The sequence below is a fragment of the Mandrillus leucophaeus genome, unplaced genomic scaffold (assembly GCF_000951045.1).
Source record: "Mandrillus leucophaeus isolate KB7577 unplaced genomic scaffold, Mleu.le_1.0 Scaffold172, whole genome shotgun sequence".
Classification (NCBI taxonomy): Eukaryota; Metazoa; Chordata; class Mammalia; order Primates; family Cercopithecidae; genus Mandrillus; species Mandrillus leucophaeus.
Genome location: NW_012101721.1, coordinates 4380544 through 4401094, shown reverse-complemented (window position 1 = coordinate 4401094; position 20551 = coordinate 4380544). Strand labels below are relative to the sequence as shown.

Here is a 20551-nt window from a genome sequence, read left to right as displayed (position 1 = left end):
AGATGACCTGCACAAATCATTCAAACTTTGTTCTGTGCTCTTGGTTCTTTAAGTCAAGCATATCTATTATGCCTACCTCATAAAAAGATCCCAGGTTAACATTAGATTTCAAAATCTATGTGACCAAACCAAATTAAAATCTATAAATCTATATGTCTCAGAGTAGACTGTGAACTTGGGTGGGTGCTGGCATCAGTCCTTTATGGAGCAGCCAAACCAAACCCACTGCAAATACTTTTTCCTTATTACAGGCTCCTCAGTGAAAAATTTGACAATCATAGACCCAGTTTTATAAGGTTAAAACAGCTTTTCCAAAGGTCATCATGTAAAGACATAAAGAAGTATTGTTAAAGCGAATTTGGTAGAACAGGATCAAAGATGTTGGAAGAATTTCAAGATCTGAAACAAGAAGACCAGTTGTGAAATTGGTCTTGATTCCATCTTTTTAAAAACATAAGACTGGAAAGATTGATGGGCATGCTTAAATAAGTTTACCCTCCTGGGTAAGGGCAGCAGTAATAAACCCATGGAGGGAGCCACAGGGCCAGCAGTTACTGCTTCCTGTGGGCACTGGTGCAGCTGTCTGGGTGCCTGCTATTTCCAGCACTGTTTTCATCAGATCAAGAATACAAATCCCAGATGGATTCAAACCCATGACTATAAGCTGTCACTCTGTTAGTCTCAGATGCGATTAATATTATTGTCTTCCCTATGTTATATTTGAGGTTCTTTTAGTTCAATTTAGCAAATTGTATTGCAACCTACTATGTATGAGATAATATGCAATTGAATCCTGCCAACTGGGTCTTGATGATAACGCTCAGATGGAAACTAGAAAGTTTGACTTTTGGTTGACGATTACTCTCCATCATTCAAACTTCTGGCTCTTTTTCTCATCAGTTATTTATTGTAACTATAACATTTATCAAATTGTATTAACTAAATACAATTATTTATCCAACACTCTTTTTCTCGTCAGTTATTTATTGTAACTAGAATTAGACTCATAAAACTTTAGGAATTTGAAATCATATAGCCTACTATGCAGAACACTTCATTTCTCCTTCCTGCCTCTGCTTGAGCTAATAACTACAGTTTGTGATCCAGGCCCCTCCTTAAGGTGGAGTTGACAGAGCTGACGCTTCTGTCTTAGCTGAAACAAGCAAAAGGTTGTGAATCCATGCTAAAGGTAAACAAACTGTAACTTATATCTGCAGTTTATTGTGGTACAAAGGAGAGGTATGCCAGTAGCACACTGGTGGCTTCAGAAGAAATCCTCAACTCCTAGCTCGCCAGAGAGTCTATGTATGGGATTGAACAGTCTTCAAACTAAAGGTATGAAAATATTTGTAAAATTGGGGGGGTGAGGGAAAAGTGTAACATTTATTTTTGGGTGCAGAAATGTCTAATGCCCATGTATAAACTAGGGACCTGGGGTGAAAGGTGCTTCTACAGGAGGGTAAATTTTGAGGGATGGAAAGTTTTAGAAGGGCAGCATTCAAGCAATCTGATGTTAAAGTTTAAAGTTCCAAGTTAAAAGAGAACTTGGAATTCCAGTGCAAAGAGAAATGTTAAGATAAATCATAGAAAAATACTGATAAGGCCTGAATTGTTTTTTAAGTAAGAAATGTTTTAAAATAATTCTTTTCAAGCTTCAGAGGTGCTAGAAAGCCTGCCAAAACAGAAAACGAGGACATATTAACAGATTGGCATTAATGAAACAGAAAAACTAATTTATATTCAACAGGCACTATAATCATGTGGTTCTCGGTGTCAATATTTGCTGGAGTATTTTGTGTCTGCCCTTGAGTTTAAGGGAATAGAACAGGGAACCTGATAGTTACGTGACAAATAGTCTGGAGACTTCATCTAGACACAAGCAAGCTTGCATACTTCAGGCCCTTAGCTGCTCGATTTCTTAAAGTTCACAGTGGGCTCCATGAAATATTTGTTCTGTAGAATGTACAAGCAGATAGCTAAAAGAGAGCACCTGGGAGATACCAAGTACAGCTTGGAGGGTGAAGGTTTACTTCTGGGAGTTATTTATCTGAGGCTAAAAAGTAATCATGAGTCAAAAAAATTTCAAATGTTTCCCACGTTTGTTTGCTTTTCTGTTTTGTTTTGTTGTATGTTTTTGTGCTTGTTTTTGTATTGTCTCTTGTAGGATCCTAATCATGAAAATAAGTATGATAAATTATAAGTCGCTGTGGGCACTGTTGTTTATATTAGCCTCCTGGATCACTTTTACAGTTTTCCAGAACTCCACAAAGGTAGGAAATGCTTTATTTATGTGGTTTACAAAAGCTTATTTTTGCTTGTTACCTCATCTGTTCTAGGAAAGGCTAAACTACAAGACTTGTAGATCATAGGAGGGGAGTTTCAACAGCTAGATACCAAACAACATACCTGATAATCATTAAGCAATATGTGAGAGGATAAATACTGTGTGTGTGTTGACACATACACATTCTTTCTTTGTCACAAATAAATGCATTGCACTTATCTTCTTGCAATGCTTACCTCATCTTTTTACTTTCTTTAAGGGAACATCTGAAGAACAGAATATCTGTATTTTTGGTTTTTATTTGTTTGTTTTTAATTTTTAATTTTTGTGGGTACAAAGTAGGTGTATGTATTTATGACGTAGATGAGATATTTTGATACAAGCATACAATACATAGTAATCACATCAGGGTAAATGGGGTATTCATTGTCTCAAGAGTTTATCTTTTCTTTGTGCTACAAACAATACAATTATACTCTTTTCGCTATTTTTTAAATGTAAAATAAATTATTGGTGATTGTAGTTACCCTGTTATACTATCAAATACTAGATCTTATTCATTCTGTCTAATCATATTTTTGTACTCATTAACTAGCCCCACTTCACCTCCATGCCCCCACTACCCTTCCCAGCCTTTGGTAGCCGTCATTCTACTCTCTATCTCCATGAGTTCAATTGTTTTAATTATTAACTTCCACAAATAAAAAAGAACATGCAAAGTTTGTCTTTTGTGCCTTATGTTATTTCACTTAACATAATGACCTCCAGTTCCATCCATGTTGCTGCAAATGACAGAATCTTGTTCTTTTTATAACTGAATACTACTTCATTATGTATGTATACCATATTTTCTTTGTGTATTTGTCTGTTGATGGACATTTAGGCTGCTTACAAATCATGGCTACTGTAATTAGTACTGTAATAAACACGGGAGTGCAAGTAGCTCTTGGATATACTGATTTCCTTTCTTTTGGGTATATACTTAGCCATGGGATTGCTGGATCATATGGTAGTTCTATTTTTAGTTTTTTGAGGAACCTTCAAACTGTTCTCTATAGTGGTGTACTAATTACTTTCCCACCAACAGTGTACAAGGGTTCCCTTTTCTCCACATCCTCACTAGCATATGTTACTACCTGTCTTTTGGATAAAAGTCATTTTAACAGGAGTGAGATTATATTACATTGTAGTTTTGATTTGTGTTTCTCTAATGATCAATGATGTTGAGCACCTTGTAATATACCTGATTGCCATTTGTATATCTTCTTCTGGTAAGTGTCTATTCAGATCTTTTGCCCATTTTTTAATTGGATTATTAGATTTTTTTTTGCTATAGAGTTGGTTGAGTTCCTTGTATATTCTGGATAGTAATCCCTTGTCAGATGGATAGTTCGCAAATATCTTCTCCCATTCTGGAGGTTAACTCTTCACTCACTTGATTGCTTTTTTTGCTGTGAAGAAGTTTTTAGTTTTATATAATCCCATTTGTCTATCTTTGCTTTTGTTCTCGGTGCATTTGAGGTCTTATCCAAAAATCCTCTGGCTACTCCAGTGTCCTGAACAGTATTCCCTATGTTTTCTTCTAGTATTTTCATACTTTGGGTCATACACATCAGTATTTAATTCATTTTTAACTGAGTTTTGTATATGGTGAGAGAAAAGGGTCTAATATCATTATTTTGCATATAGATATTCAGTTTCTCCAGCACCATTTATTTTAAATACTTTTGTTCCCCCATTGTATGTTCTTGATGACTTTGTCAAAAATCCAGATGACTGTAAATATGTGGATTCATTTGTGTGTTCTCTATTGTGTTCCATTGGTCTATGTGACTATATTTATGCCAGTATAACACTGTTTTTTTGTTTATTATAACTTTGTAGTATATTTTGAAGTCAGGTAATATAATGCCTTCAGCTTTGTTCTTTTTGCTCAGAAAAGCTTTGGCTATTCTGCATCTTGTTTCCATACAGATTTTAAGATTGTTTTGCTATGTTGACGAAGAATATTATTAGTATTTTGATAGGGTTTGCCTTGAATTTGTAGATTGCTTTTAGTAGTCTGAACATTTTAACATTTATTCTTCTAGCCCATGAACATGGAATATCTTTCTATTTTGTGTGTGTGTATGTGTATATGTGTGTGTATGTGTGTGTGTGTGTGTGTGTTTTCCAGTTTCTTGCATCAATGTTTTGTAGTTTTCACTGTAGAGATCTTTCACCTCTTTAGATCAATTTATTCCTAGGATTTTTTTTTTTTTTGTAGCTACTGTAAATGAAATTGCTTTCTTGATTTTTTTTCAGGTTGTTTGGTATTGGTGTATAGAAATGTTACTGATTTTTTTATGTTGATTTTGTATCCTGCAGCTTTACTGAGTTTTTAAAATCAGTTCTGACAGTTTTTCATTGAAGTCTATGGGGTTTTCTAAATATAAATTTATGTGGTCTGCAAACAGGGACAATTTAACTTCCTTCCTTCCAATTTGTATGCCCTTTATTTATTTCTCTGACTTAATTTTCTTCTAGTCCTAGCTCTGGCTAGGACTTCCAATACTATGTTGAATGAAACTGGTAAAAAGTGGTCAGCACTATCTGTTCCAGATCGCAGAAGGCTTTCAACTTTTCCACATTGAATGTGATGTTAGCTGTGGATTTGTTATACATGGATTTTATTGTTTTGAGGTACATTTCTTCCATACCTAATTTGTTGAGATATTTTTATCTGAAGCAAAGTTGAATGTTATCAAATGTCTTTTCTATTGAGATGATTATATGATTTTTGTTAAATGAGAAGGGTCCACCTGACAAATGGACTTTCAAAAAATTAGGGACATAATATACCCTGGTCAATATCTCAGATAATCCTTGCATCAAAGGCTGTCAGTCCAAACATATCCTGTTCACCCACAGATTTGTAGGTCACTACTTTTAGCAAACATCATACAGGGGTCTGGAATTCCATGAGGAATTTATTGTTTCGAGGTACATTTGGTGAAAGATTTTAAGGACTTTCCATATGGCAAGTGGAGTTTGCCATATTCTGACTGTAGTCATCCTGAGAGCTGGAAAGTAAACCCTTGAGAAATGGCCCATTCTATTTCTGCAGGGGAGTACTGAGGCTTAATTTCTTTTATGGAGCCTTTCCAGGTTAGAGGGGCTTCAAGTTGATGCCATGAGGCTTTCTTGCTGCTGACTTGGCTGCCTGATCTGCTAACTTGTTTCCTTCAGCTATTTCTTTTGTTCCCTTCTGATGTCCCTTACAATGCATCACTGCTACCTCTCTCATGGAAGGAAAACTGAGGATAATAATCTGTTAGTTTCCTGGTGGTAATTTATAGTAGATTCATTAGTGGTAAGAAAGTGTCTTTCCTTCCAAATGGTAGCATGAGCATGGAGAACTAAAAAAGCATACTTGGAGTCAATGTAAATGTTAGCTACCTTTCACTTGCTTAATTCAAGTGTTCTTGTAAGAGCTATCAGTTCAGCTAGTTGAGCACTTACGCCTGGATAGAGAGGTGCACTTTCAATAATATCATTCAGAGTTGACTACTGGATATTCTGCCTTACGGGCTTCTTGCTCTACAAAGGAACTGCCATCTGTGAAGATGGTCCAGTCTGGATTTTCTAGGGCAGTTTCCCTGAGATTCTCCCTGGCTTCATAGATCTGTACCACAACTTGCTCACAGTCATGTTCAGGTTCCCCAGTTTTCTTGGGGAAGAAAGTGGCTGGGTTTAGGCAAGAACAAGTTTTTAACTGAACTGCTGACCCTTCTAACAGCACAGCCTGATAGTTAAGGAGCCAACTGTCTGTTAGCCAAAGGTTCACCATAAAAGACAGCAATCCTGCTACATTATAGGGGGCATAAACAGTTAAGCCATTTTCCCAGGGATAGTTTGGTGACCTCTAGTACCAGTAGGGCCAACATGGCCATTGCTCAGAGGCATGCTGGCCATCCTTCACCCACCAAATCATGTTTCTTACTCAGGTAGCCCACTAGTTGTTAGGCTGGTCCTCAGGCCTGAATTAAAATTTCCATTCCCATTCCTTTCCTTTCTGATACATAAAGATTGAAGGTCCTCCCTACAGGATGGCTGAGGGTTGGTACCTTAAGTAAGGCCTGCTTTAGCTGGCTAAAGGCCTTTTGAGCTTTAGGTTTCCAGGTTAGGAGATGAGTTTTATCCACTTGAGTTTCTTTTATGAAGTGATATAGAGGATGACCTATCTCATCATACCCAGTTATCCATAGCCTGCAAAATCCTGTAATGCCCCAAAATCCTGTCAGTTGCTTGAGGATTTTAGGGAGGGAGAAGGAGGAAATGGGCTTAATTCTTTCTTCCCCTAATGCTCTGATCCTTTCAGAAGCACTAAACCAAGGTACTTTACCAAGGTTTTGCAAAGTTGGACCTTAGATTTTTAAATCTTATATGCTCTGTCAGCTAAGAAATTAAGAAGAGCTTTAGTGCCTTCCCAGGAGGTTTCCTCAGTTGGGGCACAGAGCAGTATATCATCCCATATTGCAAGACCCTTACCTGAGGATGGGAAAACTCAGAGAGGTCCTTTGACAATGCTTCTGTCCAAACAAATGAGGGATAATCCCTGAGGCAGCACCATGCATTTTAACTGGGCAGTTTGGCCAGAGGGATTCTTCAAAGGCAAACAGGTATTGAGAGTCAGGATGTAACAGTATGCAGAAAAAGGCATCCTTTAAATCTAGGACTGTAAACCATTTAGTTCCCGCAGGTATTTGGATTAGCAAGGTATAGGGATTAGGTACTACCAGATGGATTGAGACTATGGCCTTATTAATGAACCTCCATTCTGCATTGGGTTTTTGTGCTCCTAATACTGGGGTGTTGTAGGGACTGTTACAGGGTTTAAGGAAGCCCTGCATCTTCAGGTTATTAATAACGGCTTCTAGCCCTTTCTTAGCTTCTGGCTTTAGGCGATATTGTCTCTGATTAGGAAAAAAAGTGGGATCATTAGGATAGATCCAGACTGAAATAGTGGTTACAGCTCAACCTGTTCTTCCTTGAGTTGCTCAGACTTCTGGATTGATATTAGCTTCCACTGGAGGAGAAAAAGAGTTTTTCCTGGGGCTGGCCCCCATGCAAGCTAGAATGTCTCTACCTAATAAAGGAGTGGGACTTTCAGGCATGATTAAAAAGGCACATGTAAATATGTCCCCACAACTGCAACTAAGGGGTTGAGAAAGACATATCAGATTAGAGTTTTTCTGAGACACCCCTCACCTCTCATGCTATGGGAAGAGGGTAGGCCTCGATTATAGAGGGGAAAAGAGAGGCTGGCTCTGGTGTCCAGAAGGAGGTCCACCTTCCTTCCTTCAGTTTCCAGAATTACCTGGACTCCTGTGCTGTAATGGCAGTTTGAGCCACTGGAGCCAGGGCTTGAGCCCCGGGACCCATCAGTCCAGTCCTACTGGACCATCTCTGAGACTGGTTCTGAACCTGTTGACCTCCATCTCTGGGGGCAGTCTGATCACCAGTGGTCCTTGTCACAGGCTAGAGAGGGTTGAGGTGGCTTCTTCTTGCTTCCTGGGCACTCCTTTTTAAAGTGCTCTGACTTCCCACATTGATAGCAACTCACAGATGCACCTCAGGGATCCCAGACTTTGCAAGCCTGCAAAGCAGCTACCATAGCCTCAGTCCTTCTCTTGTGTTTCGTCTCTTTTTTCTGGGCCTCTTCCTGGTCCCTACTATAAAAGACCAAGGTGGCCACCCTCAGGAGATTCTCCAAAATGCTGTCTGGCCCTATAGCCTACTTCTGTAGTTTCCTTCTAATATTGGGAGCTGCCTGTGTAATAAACTTGTCATTTAGAATGAGCTGTCCCTCAACTGAATCAGGGGACAAGGAGGTGTGTTTTATTAGTGCCTCTTTCTTTCAGCCTTTCCATAAAGGCTGTGGGATTCTTTTCTGGATTTTGGTTTACCATGGACAGTTTAGAGTACTTAAGAGGTTTGGCCCTAGTTCTTCATAGGCCCCCCAGTATACACATTAAAAGGTATTTCCTTTTCTATTCATCTGTAATGTCACTGGGGTTCCAAACAAGGTGGTCAAGAGGTAGTGCCTCTCTTCCTATTGGGAATGATGCTTCCCCTATTTCTTCACTTTCCCTATTTTCTTTTTTTCCCTTTTGGCCTACTATAGGAGACATATTGTTCATCTTCGAATTTCTCTCCTGCCTGCAGAGCTGCCTGTTTTTCAGCTGCAGTTAGGGACTGGCTTAGGAGCAGCATAACATCCCTCCATGAGAGGTTAAACACCTCAGTTAAATTTTGGAAAGCTTTTATATACCTATCAGGGTCATCAGAAAATCGGCCTAAGTCTCCCTTTATTTGCCTAAGATCCTGCAATGAGAAGGGAACCCTAGTGACATCACCTCCATTGAGCATATCCTGTAAGGGTAAGAGTGAAGCTGGGGTAGTGGGGAGTTTTGGAAATGGTGGAGCTGAAGGACCTGATGGCACAGCTGGAGGGGGCCTCAGAGAGGGAGGACAAGAAGAGCCTAGACACTCAATAGTTGCCTCAAATAGTTCCCCTGGAGGTTGCTTCTCTAGTTCTGGGGAATCATTCCCATTGAGTCCTCCTGATATGACTGCTGAAAGAGCTGAGCTGATTGTGCAATGCTTGCAAAGTTCTGGGTTGTCTCACAGGGTGAAGAAAGCCTGTACATAAGAGATCTCTGACCATTTGCCATCCCGTCTACAGAAAACATCTAATTGTTGGATAGTATTAAAACCAAGGCTCCCCTCTGTAGGCCAGGCTGGTTGAAGATTGTAAGAGGGCCACACCCTTGTGCAAAAGAAAATGAGCCACTTTTTCTTCAGAGTCTTGGGGTCAAAGGAATCTCAGTGCTTCAGAAAGCACTCTAGAGGAGTGCAGACCAAAGATAGTCTGTTATTCATCTAGAAAGAGAAGCAAGAAAAAAGATGTCCCTTTAGTCACCTTCCTTTCCTTAGGAAAGGCCTAGGGTGGAGGGGAAGACAGTGGAGGGCATCCCCCCAACTGTTTTCCCTCCTTGGCTCCCTGAGCCTTGGCATCCTTTAAAGGTGCCATCCACTGATGCAGGCATAACCCTCAGCAATGAAACCAGAGGAACCAATCAATTGGGATTAGTCATGCTCACCCATGTGATTCTAGTCCTCTGCTGGTGATTTCCCTTTGACTTCCTAGACTTGTGTGATCTGCATGACTCCCAATAAATGGATCTCGAGAGAGACTGTGTTACACTTACATTTGGGCAATGCCCTTTAACGGAGAGAGAATGCAGGTTTGAGCTGTACAATTTGCTATTATGGCCTGTACTAAAATATTTATTCTTAGGCAGTGGCTCTGGTTAACTTCCAGAATTAAATTCCCCTTACTATTTAAGTACCATTTTAAGTGGAGGCAGAATAGGTGCTTTAAAAGAACATAGGAACCAAATGGTGGTTTTCCTGCTGATGGGACCGTGTTGAGACTAAAATTTGGTTTTGGAGGACCTTTTTCTCCTCATTGTTGAAGGCAGAGTTTTCTTGTTCACAGAAGGAGCATAAAGCCTGGTATCTAGTAGAGGGGCACAAAAAGCAAGAATTAGGAAGCTAAGAGTGTTTTGGCAAATGGCCAGTAATATGCCTAATGGGATAGGGTTCCTACTTCACTAGGTGGTGTTGTTGACCTTGAAGTACAATGTGCTCTCCAGACCAAGGGTAAAGAGAAAGATGTTCACAGGGGATGTGGGGGAGGGAAGGACGCCCTCTCTGCCTAGAAAATCACAAAAACAGTAATCCCATGAGCTATATTCCCAGGTACTATAGCATTTCCTGATCTTGCCTAACAGGATTACTTTACTGAATTGTAAAAATTGTCAAAGCATTGCATATAGAGAGTGGGTAGGAGACATGGAATTTGCGGATAGGAAGGGAGAAAATTTGCAATAGAAAAGGCTTGAAGATCCTGTTGCCATCATCCACCAGGCTGTTGGAGGCTGGAATTAGTCCAGAAGCCTTCGGGTAACACCAAGGTGTCTCCCTGGCCAGGAACCTTCAGTGCCTCTTGACCTCTTCCAGTCCCACATGACAGCTAGGCTCTCTGTAAAAGGAAACCAATTAGAAGCAAAGTCAACATTCCCAGCACCCTGAGGATACGGGGAGATTAGCTAAGTTCTCCCTGGCAAGTCTGTCCCGAGTCTTGTAAGGCTGGTAGCCATGCTAACTTTTTAAATGGTTGATTGAGGGCCCAGTATTTGGTTTGATTTTAAAAATGGAGAGCAGATGGCCTTGAAATGAAGGAGTTAGGGTCCACTCCTACACTCACCCTTCCAATGAATCTTCCTCAGATCCCAGGTGGGCCCCCACAATGAAATGGCATTGTTCATCTGGGATAATACCCAAGGTTCGTTGTCTCATATCAAGGACATGGACATACAAGGAATGAGTTTATGAGCAGAGGTTTAATAGGCAAAAGAAAGAGAAAAGCTCTCTTCTGTAGAAAGAGGAGTCTTGAGTGGGTCTTTTGGTCCACAGTGAAGTGCAGGAGATTTTATAGATGAGCTTGAGGAGGTAGTGTCTGATTTACATAGGGCAAGAAATATTGGTCAGACCAGGTGTGCCATTTGCATAGCACGTGAAGAAGTTGGCTGTCCCACTCTAATCTTTTATTATGCAGATGGATTCTCTACCTGGCCAGCTCCATGTTGCCTGCTTTTTTACTGTACACATTGTGACAAAGAAAATGGAAGATGGGGCCTCCATGTTGAACATGCCTGGCCCTCAGTTAGCCCTTTTCTATTGACACAGCTGCCAGCATTCACCATACAAGCTTTCAGCTTGCTTATCTATGTTTGCAGCTTGATTTTCTGGGCTGCTCTTTGTTAGAAAAGAAATGACTTGGGGGCTCCTTTTTGTTAAAAAGGGAAGCCTTGCCAAGGACTCCTTTACCTTCACTGTCTACCTAAATAATTTCTTTCTAGCTCCTGTTTCATTCCCTTTATATATTTAGGTGTTCTGAATGTTAAATGTGTGTATATATATATTTATATATATATTTCTCTTGATGAATTGATCCCTTTATTATTACACAATGACCTTCTTTTTCTCTTTTTACAGTTTTTGACTTAAAGTCCAATGTATCTGATATAAATATAGTGATTCCTGCTCTCTTTTGGTTTCCATTTGCATGGAATATCTTTTTCCATTACTTCACTTTCAGTCTATATGTGTCCTTAAAGATGAAGTGAATCTCCTGCAGAAGGATAGAATTGGGTCTTGTTTTTTTATAATCTACTCAACCATTCTATGTCTTTGGGGCAGGGAGTATAGAAATATACCATTTTATTACAGTCTCACAAAGATAAAAATAGTATCTCAAAACTCCCCCAATTCTGCAGGTGGAGGAGGGCAGGACACTAGCCTACCATCCTCCACCTGCAGAACTGGGGGAAGATGAATAGCAGTCAGTGTGAGTTTCCTGGCTCACTTGAGGCCAGTGAGAAGGTATGAGAATGGAACCAAACTAAAAATGGCTGATGTTACTTTAGGAGCCTGAAAAGAACAGGGCATCCTTGAAGACCCAGCCACCCCTTTTAGAATGTGCAATAAAGGCACCTTTCCAAAGCTACTAAGCAGGCACTTGGCATTTCAGTATTTTGTCTCATGTTTGCACAAAAGTATTCCTTTCACCCAGACCTGGCACCTTTTATGCTTCGGAGTTAAGACCTGCGGAGGGATGGGTGGCAGGGCAGCTCCTAGAAGAGCTCACCCAGCACAGCTGCCCTGGGCTCAGGGTCTTGATTTCTGTCTAGTCCCTGGAGCTATTTATATTTAATAAATTTTATATGAATACCTGGAGAAATAGAAAACATAAAATCTGAGGGTTTGGGAGAGAAAGATTGGGGACTAGGCAGGAAGCCAGAGCTGGAGAGCTTTCCTCAGGCCAGCTTGACCTGGTCCTTGACCTCTTTGGCTCCTGGCTTCTTCTCCTTTGTTTTTCTCCGCTTCTGTGACTTCTTTCTTCATCTCTGAGTCTCTCTTTTTCATCCTGTTTTAACCTTCTTGGATTTTCTGAAGATGGGAGAGATCTTGCGGCCACCCTCTCCCTCCTCATCAGAACCGAAGAACTCTTCCTCACAGGTAATTCGTCTGTCAGAGAAACAGATGGAGATGCTTGTCAGGGTCTTCTTCATTCTCAATGCCACCCTCTTGAGGGACAGCATCCTCAGGAATCACCTGCATTTGGACTGCAGATGGATGGGGCTGCATTACTAGGTTCTCAAACAGCCATTATTTAATCTTCTCCAGGTACTCATTAGTGTTCTAGTTAGTCATATTGGAAGGACTGATGTAGGGCTTGAAATATGGTCTGAAGTATTCAAACTAGTCATTGTATGAAGGCTCATTAGAAATCTCCATATCCAGAGCCACAGCTATTTCTTATTTCCAGCACTAAGCAACGTTATAAATGGTGTAACCACCTTCTGCCATCAACAGTATAGGCAGGTTGAAGCTCTTGACAAATTCCATACACTTGGCATGCACTTTCATGGTCAGATTAAAGCAATCTAACTGATCCCTAAACAAGGCATCTGAGACATGCCATAAGACCACCACACTAGACAGGAGCATCTCTATTACTTTGGACATGACCAGTTTCAAAATGGCCTCACAGGACTCATAATCAATCCCATCTAGGAGCAGACAGTTAACAGCATAATATCTGCCTTGCCAGTCCCAATATCCCATAGGTCCCCATTTCCTGGGAAGTACTCTCCATATTTATGAAAGGACACAGTCCTGACCTGGCCTGTAATATAGAAGGTCTCTTCCATGCCATCATCATGGTGAATATGAACATCAACATACAACGCCCTCTGGTGATACTTCAGCAGTTCCAGGGTGGCCCAGATTGTATCACTGATATAACAGAAGCCAGATGCCTTGAACTTCTTTGCATGGTGCAGGCCCCCAGCCCAATTCACAGCAATGTCCATCTGCTGCTTATTAAGTTTCACAGCACTTGCCACAGAGCCACCAGTAGACAACTGACAGAAGTCAAACAGGCCATCAGATACTGGACAGTCCTCACTAACATTAAATCTCCGCATCTGCTTGCTGTGCTCGGACACGTAATCTGGACAGATGGAGCACAATAATTTAATGCAGTAATCACTGTGGTACTTGGTCATCTCCTCAGCATTGGCTTTGTGAGGGTGAGGGTTTCCATTTTTCAGTAGAACCCATAGTTGAGCAGCAAACTGTGAGTCATGCAGATTCAGTGAGGCTTCCTTGGGTGGGCTTGTCCATAATAGTAATTTCCAATATCCCTATCATAGTAGTAACAGACTTTCCTCCTGGTGCCCTGCCTTTGCGCCATCTTGCTCACCTCCTGTCCCTCTGTCCCTCCTGTCAGTCATTCTCCGTTCTATGTCTTCTTATTGGATAATTTAAATAACATTGATAATAGCATGTAAATAAATATTGAAAATCATAATAAGTAAAAATGACAGGAACAGAACTAGGAACAGGTTAATTTCATAGCATGTTACACTTCCTCTCATTTCAGCTCAGGTATGCTTTAAATTTATCCATCTCATATCACATTTGCTGTCATTTCAGATTTGGTCTGCTCTAAACTTACCCATCTTCCTCCATCACTGGAACAATTCCATAAAGTCCTTATTCCTTAAAGCACCACTGATACCATTAAAGCCACTAACAGAGACTGAACTCAGAATAAAGGAAATCATAGAGAAACTAGATCAGCAAATCCCACCCAGACCTTTCACCCACATGAACACCACTACCAGCGCCACACACAGCACAGCCACCATCCTCAACCCTCGAGATACGTACTGCAGGGGAGACCAGCTGGACATCCTGCTGGAAATGAGGGACCACTTGGGACACAGGAAGCAATATGGTGGGGATTTCCTGAGGGCCAGGATGTCCTCCCCAGCCCTGATGGCAGGTGCTTCAGGAAAGGTGACTGACTTCAACAATGGTACCTACCTGGTCAGCTTCACTCTATTCTGGGAGGGCCAGGTCTCCCTGTCTCTACTGCTCATCCACCCCAGTGAAGGGGTGTCAGCACTCTGGAGTGCAAGGAACCAAGGCTATGATAGGGTGATCTTCATTGGCCAGTTCGTCAATGGCACTTCCCAAGTCCACTCTGAATGTGGCCTGATCCTAAACACAAATGCTGAATTGTGCCAGTACCTGGACAACAGAGACCAAGAAGCCTTCTACTGTGTGAGGCCTCAGCACATGCCCTGTGCTGCACTCACTCATATGCATTCTGAGAACAAGAAAGTTTCTTATCTTAGCAAACAAGAAAAGAGCCTCTTTGAAAGGTAAAAATAATTACTTCTTGAGACTACGTGTGCAAATATTGTGATTTGGCCTATATACTGATCCAAAGAAAAGTCTTGTGAGTGCATCAATTTTGGGTGTCTTTAGTAAGAACCTTTTGGGAAAGGATCTGTGAATTCATTTAGAGACAGTGCCCATTCTCTAGTAATCCACGAACTTTTTGAATATTTAATTCTTATCAATGAGATAAAAATATATACAGAATAAAAACTAAAAGAAAATGAGAAATGCACATTTGTATATGTGTGTGTGCTCTAATACATTTTTTCTGCATCTCAATAAATCCTCTTACATGCCTTCCGGGTAACTGTATCCCATAGCCTAATAGGCAAAGAAATGGAAATTTACTAAATGGCCTGAAACTGTAGGCATAATAATTGACTTATCTCTAAGAAATAACTGAGGCACTGGATAATCTAGTTTCTGTATGTTTCCTGATTTGAGGCCACCTACAGATTAATTTCTGTATTTGTGTCTTTAAGGTCAAATGTGGGTGTAGAGATTATGGAAAAATTCAATACGATTAGTGTCTCCAAATGCAACAGTAAGTACTCCTGTGTTTGGTGGGTGGTGCCTAGTTTTAGACTCATTTAAAGGGTTTCTTCTTTCTACTGGATTTGTTCACTGTTTCAGTCCTATCAGCACTCTGTTCATCTGGCTTATCTAAGGTTGGCCAAGACACCAGTTATCTAGGTGAGTGAATAATTGAATCACCGGGATATCATAAGCCTATTTTAGTAACTGTAACTCTCATCATCAGTCTATTTGTCAGTCAGTGAATTCCCTGCCCAATTTATACAATAACCTTTAAGCGTTAACTCTTTCCCAATTCTGTACCTAGTTCTTTACCTCACCACAACACCCCTCTTCATACCACTGCCATCACCTCTTCCCACATCACCACTAGCCCATCACCATCTAGAGGTTTCCAACCTGCCATCTGGGTGTCAATTTATTATAATCCTTCCCTCTGGATCTTTGCCACCTTTCAAACAATTGTTAGCATACAAAATAGAACTTCCACACTTACATTTACTAATTACTCTCCAATTTCTTTGAGTCCAAATAGCCTAGGAAACTCCTATCTAAAATGATTCAAGGCAAGAGCTTTTATGTCTCTGCAAGTTCAGCATTAAAACCTTGCTAATCACAAAAAAAAAGAAAGAAAGCCTTGCTAATCACTGATAAACCTACCTACACCGAAGTGTAAATACGTACCTAGATGTAGAAATGTTGTTTTTCACTACACATACACGAGTACACGCATACCAGTTATTAAAATATTAAACTACTTCTCTCGGTTGATTAATAATCACTGCCCCAAACCTGCCATGGGCTCCTCACCATCATGGCTTCCTCACCATCATGGCTTCCTCACCATCATGGCTTCCTCACCATCATGGCTTCCTCACCATCATGCCTACCTCAACACTTGGATTCCAAGACTCTTCTAAACCCCTCCAAGACTGAGGGGTTAATCCCTGGCCCATCTTGGACCTCCAAGACACTGTACAGCCTATAGCCATATTCATTTGGATTGTCCAGTTCCCAAGTCAAACTAGTTGTTAGTATTTTTTATATCACCTTTATTTAACTCAAAGGATTTGTATTTTGATGATGGCATTTAAGACACTTACAGTGTGACAAACTTAGGGGTAAAGTGAGCTAAAATGATAGGATAATTGAGCTTCCATTCCTATGCAAGAATTGATAACTTAAATTTTCCCCCAGAAAGTCATTTTTTTCTAGGAGGAAACATATACTCTTATAATGAACATTAATGCACATTATTTAGGAAATTCACATCACAGAAAAATTTTTATTAAAAAAAAAATCTGTTCCATTAAGAGAATACTTCAATAAGACTTTTTCCACCATTTCCACCACCCTTACCCCCTCTTAGGATACTTAGAGGATAGAAGGCTCTTAATAAATACTGATGGGTAATTTGATGTCTTAGAAGATTCTATCTTACTGATTCTTTGGCAGAAGAAACAGTTGCAAAGAAAGAGAAATGCAAGGTTGGAATGACATCCACAATCCCCAGTGGGCATGTCTGGAGAAACACATGGAATCCTGTCTCCTGTAGTTTGGCTACAGTCAAAATGAAGGAATGCCTGAGAGGAAAGCTCATATATCTAATGGGAGATTCCACGATCCGCCAGTGGATGGAATACTTCAAAGCCAGTATCAACAGTATGCCTCAGTCTAAGTTATAATTCTTACCCCTTTCAAAAACTTCCTTTCCATTTCAAAGGGGAAAAGGGAATATGGGAAATGCCTCTTTATTTTTCATATTCCTCAATCACAACACACCAAAATTTTTCACAAGGCATTGTTATCTTTCCTTTAAAAAAAAAAGACAGCTATCTAACTGGAGGGAAACCAGCATAGAAAAAGGTTTACTATATCCCTATCTCTGCAGAATTCACACTTCAGTATGTACCCAGTAGGCTCAGAAAACTATTGATGGAGCCAAAGATAACTTAAGATATTAAATTGTCCAGCTTCTAGAACCAGCATAATGATTAAGGGTATGATTCTAAAACCAGACAGCCTGGGTTCAAAACCTGACTTCCCTACCTCCTATCTTTGAACAAGTTATATAACCATTCCATCCCTCAGTTTTCTCATCTGTCAACTAAAGATGAAAAGAATTTCTATCTGGTAAAATAAGGTAATCCATACAATGCATTTAGAATATTGCTTCTCACATGGTTAAGTTCTCTTTTGTGTAAGGTATCATTACTGTCATCATTACCTAAGAGAACAGATGTCAGAAGTGAAATAGACTGCATCAGGTAGGCACAAGTAAAGTATGGGTTTGGAGTCTAACAGACCTAGGCTGTGCTATTTAGAAACAATGACTTTGGGCATGTTATTTATTTTCCCTGCCTGGTGTTTCTCATCAATCAACCAGGAATAATAATAGTGATATAGTTTAAATGATTATCCCCTCCAAATCTCATGTTCAAACATGATCTCCAACACCAGAGGTGGGACCTAGTGGGAAGTGTTTGGGTTATGGAGGTGAATCTCTCATGAATGGCTTGGTGCCCTCCCCATGGTAATGAGTGTGTTCTTGCTCTGTCAGTTCATGTGAGAACTGGTTACTTAAAAGAGCCTGGCATCTCTCTTGCTCCCTCTCTCACCATGTGACACACTGGCTCCCCTTCCCTTCTGCCATGACTGAAAGCTTCCTGGCCTCACCAGATGCTGAACAGATGCTGATGCCATGCTTGTACAACCTGCAGAACCATCAGCCAAATAAGCCTCCTTTCCTTATAAACTACCCGGCCTCAGGTATTCCTTTATAGCAATGCAAACAGACTAATACAAGTTTGTATAGAAGATTAAGTGAAGTAATGGATATAAAGTATTTAACACATTGCAAGGCGTAGTGGCACATAGAAAGTGCCCAAAAAACCAATAGCCATTGCAATTGTTATCATTACTTAATTTAAGGGTCAGGAATAGAATCCAATTGCTAAAATCCTAGTTCAGTTGCTCTATTTACTAAACCAAGAGTGCACCAGTAATAACTCCGAATTTGCTAGTAGACTTTAGCAACCTCACCTACAAAACCACTATTGGCTGTCCCTCTATGACCCCGGATCCTGGCTCTCATCACTGAGAGAAATGCAGTAGCTGTGGCTCCATCCTGGCCTTCCCAAAATGAGGCCACTCATGATCTCAAACTTAGAAGGAAAGTTGATCCAATAAAAGTAGGAAAATTGGTAGGGCCTTAGTTCTAAGTTATAAGAAAAATTCTCAACAGAAGGTTTAAATTGTCAACTCAAAGAGCTTTAAATTGTGATCTCTGGTAAATGACTAAACTCCTAGGGAAACCTCAATTACCTCATCTACAAAATTCAGGGTCTAGTAACAGCCTTTAGCATCACATTCCATAACAGTGATTCTCTTAGGTCATATAAAGGACTGAGTTATGGAGTTACCTACCTCTTCAACTCATCTTTTAATTTGTCATAGAAAAACAACTGTTGTACATTGTGTTAAAAGTTAAATTCTATGGCCAGAGTGTGATTTGGAAAAGAAAACTGAAGTAAGTTGGAAGCAGAGTGAAGAAAATAGCTCTACCATTTTCCTCCAACTTACTCTAGAGCATCTCTGTTTTCCAGCCTCACTGGGTTAAGACTTCAAACATAGCCCTTTGCTTCTAAGACAATCCCGTGTTACAAAGCATCAATAATCCTTCTCTGCACATTTTCCTCAAAAGTTCTAACTACAAGGCAGTTAGCCCTGCTGTTCTGGTAAAAGTCTAATTAATATGATGAAAATGGAAGAACTTCATTTCATTCTATTCATGTGTCAATTAAATATACACGAGGGGATCCTTGAGGTTAATGGATAGATCAGTCCAAATAAATGCTTTGTATATTGTAAAGGGTTCCACAAATGACTAGTAATACTTATTATTATAGTAAGGCACTTAATATTATCCCATGCATATGTGAAGGAAACACAGAAGTACAGAATATAGTTTCAGTCTTGAGGGAATTTAAACAGTGGCTGGGGAAATAGGGTTTACATATTTTTTTATGAAAAGACCATCAATTAGTACCATTCTCTATCCTCAAATGAGTTTAGTCTACAGTCAACAAAATGTACAAAAATAATATCTACAAAACTGACCACATAATCCTCCAAGGAAGTTACTTCACTACCTTTCCATCCCCACTCCACTAGATTCCACATGATTCTGTAAGGTAGCATGAACATAATCTCTCACATTTACATACATTTTTTTAATTTTTTATTTTTTTATTTCAGTAGGTTTTTGGGGAGCCAGTGGTGTTTGGTTACATGGATAAGTTCTTTAGTGGTAATTTCTGACATAGTGATGCACCCATCACCCGACAAGTGTACACTGTGCCCAGAGTATAGTCTTTTATCCCTCATCAACCCTGAACCTTTCCTCTGAGTCCCCCAAGTCCACTGTATCATTCTTAGGTCTTTGCATTCTCATAGTTGAGTTCCCACATATGAGTGAGAACATACGATGTTTGGTTTTCCATTCCTGAGTTACTTCACTTAGAATAATAGCCTCCCATTCCATCCAGGTTGCTGCAAATGCCATTATTTCATTCCTTTTCATGGCTGACTAGTACTCCATAGTGTGTGTATGTGTGTGTATATACAATATTTTATATATATACAACATTTTATACATAATATATATAACATCTTATATTATATATATACAAATAAAACATTTTCTTTATCCTCTCATCGATTGATGGGCATTTGGGCTGGTTCCATATTTTTGCAATTGCAAATTCTGCTGCTATAAACATGAGTGTACAAGTATCTTTGTACACTAATGATTTTTTTCTTCTGGGTAGATGCCAATAAGTCGGATTGCTGTATCAAATGGTAGATCTACTTTTAGTTCTTTAAGTAATCTCCACACTGTTTTTCATAGTGGTTGCACTAGTTTACATTCCCACCAACAGTGTAAAAGTGGTCCCTCATTACTGCATCCATGCCAACATCTATTGATTTTTTGAATATGGCCTTTCTTACAGGAGTGAGGTGGTATCACATTGTGGTTTTGATTTGCATTTCCCTGATAGTGATGTTGAGCATTTTTCCATATGTTTGTTCACCATCTGTGTATCTTCCTTTGAGAATTGTCTATTCATGTCTGTAGCCCACTTTTTGATGGGATTGTTTTTTTCTTGCTGATTTCTTTGAGTTCTTTGTAGATTCTGGATATTAGTCCTTTGTTGAATGTATAAATTGTGAAGATTTTCTCCCACTCTGTGAGTTGTCTGTTAACTCTGCTGATTATATCTTTAGCTATGCAGAAGCTTTATAGTTTAATTAAGTCCCATCCATTTATCTTTGTTTTTGTTGCATTTGCTTTTGGGTTCTTGGTCATGA

At 39.8% G+C, this 20551-nt stretch overlaps 1 protein-coding gene and 1 pseudogene across 2 annotated transcripts in view; one reads left to right on the top strand and one right to left on the bottom strand.

The window, feature by feature from the left end:
* Positions 1 to 1166: 1166 nt before the first annotated feature.
* LOC105537441 (NXPE family member 4) overlaps positions 1167 to 20551 on the top strand; it is a 58948-nt gene continuing 39563 nt past the window's right edge. The window contains exons 1-5 of one of the 2 annotated variants that reach the window (XM_011977048.1): positions 1167 to 1335; positions 2165 to 2270; positions 13895 to 14628; positions 15130 to 15191; positions 16637 to 16843. In XM_011977048.1, the coding sequence (XP_011832438.1) occupies positions 2175 to 2270; positions 13895 to 14628; positions 15130 to 15191; positions 16637 to 16843 (1099 nt within the window). In that variant the 5' untranslated portion in view covers positions 1167 to 1335; positions 2165 to 2174. The remainder of the gene's footprint in view (positions 1336 to 2164; positions 2271 to 13894; positions 14629 to 15129; positions 15192 to 16636; positions 16844 to 20551) is intronic. The other variant, XM_011977047.1, reaches the window with a different exon arrangement.
* Positions 12211 to 13652, bottom strand: LOC105537440 (annotated as a pseudogene).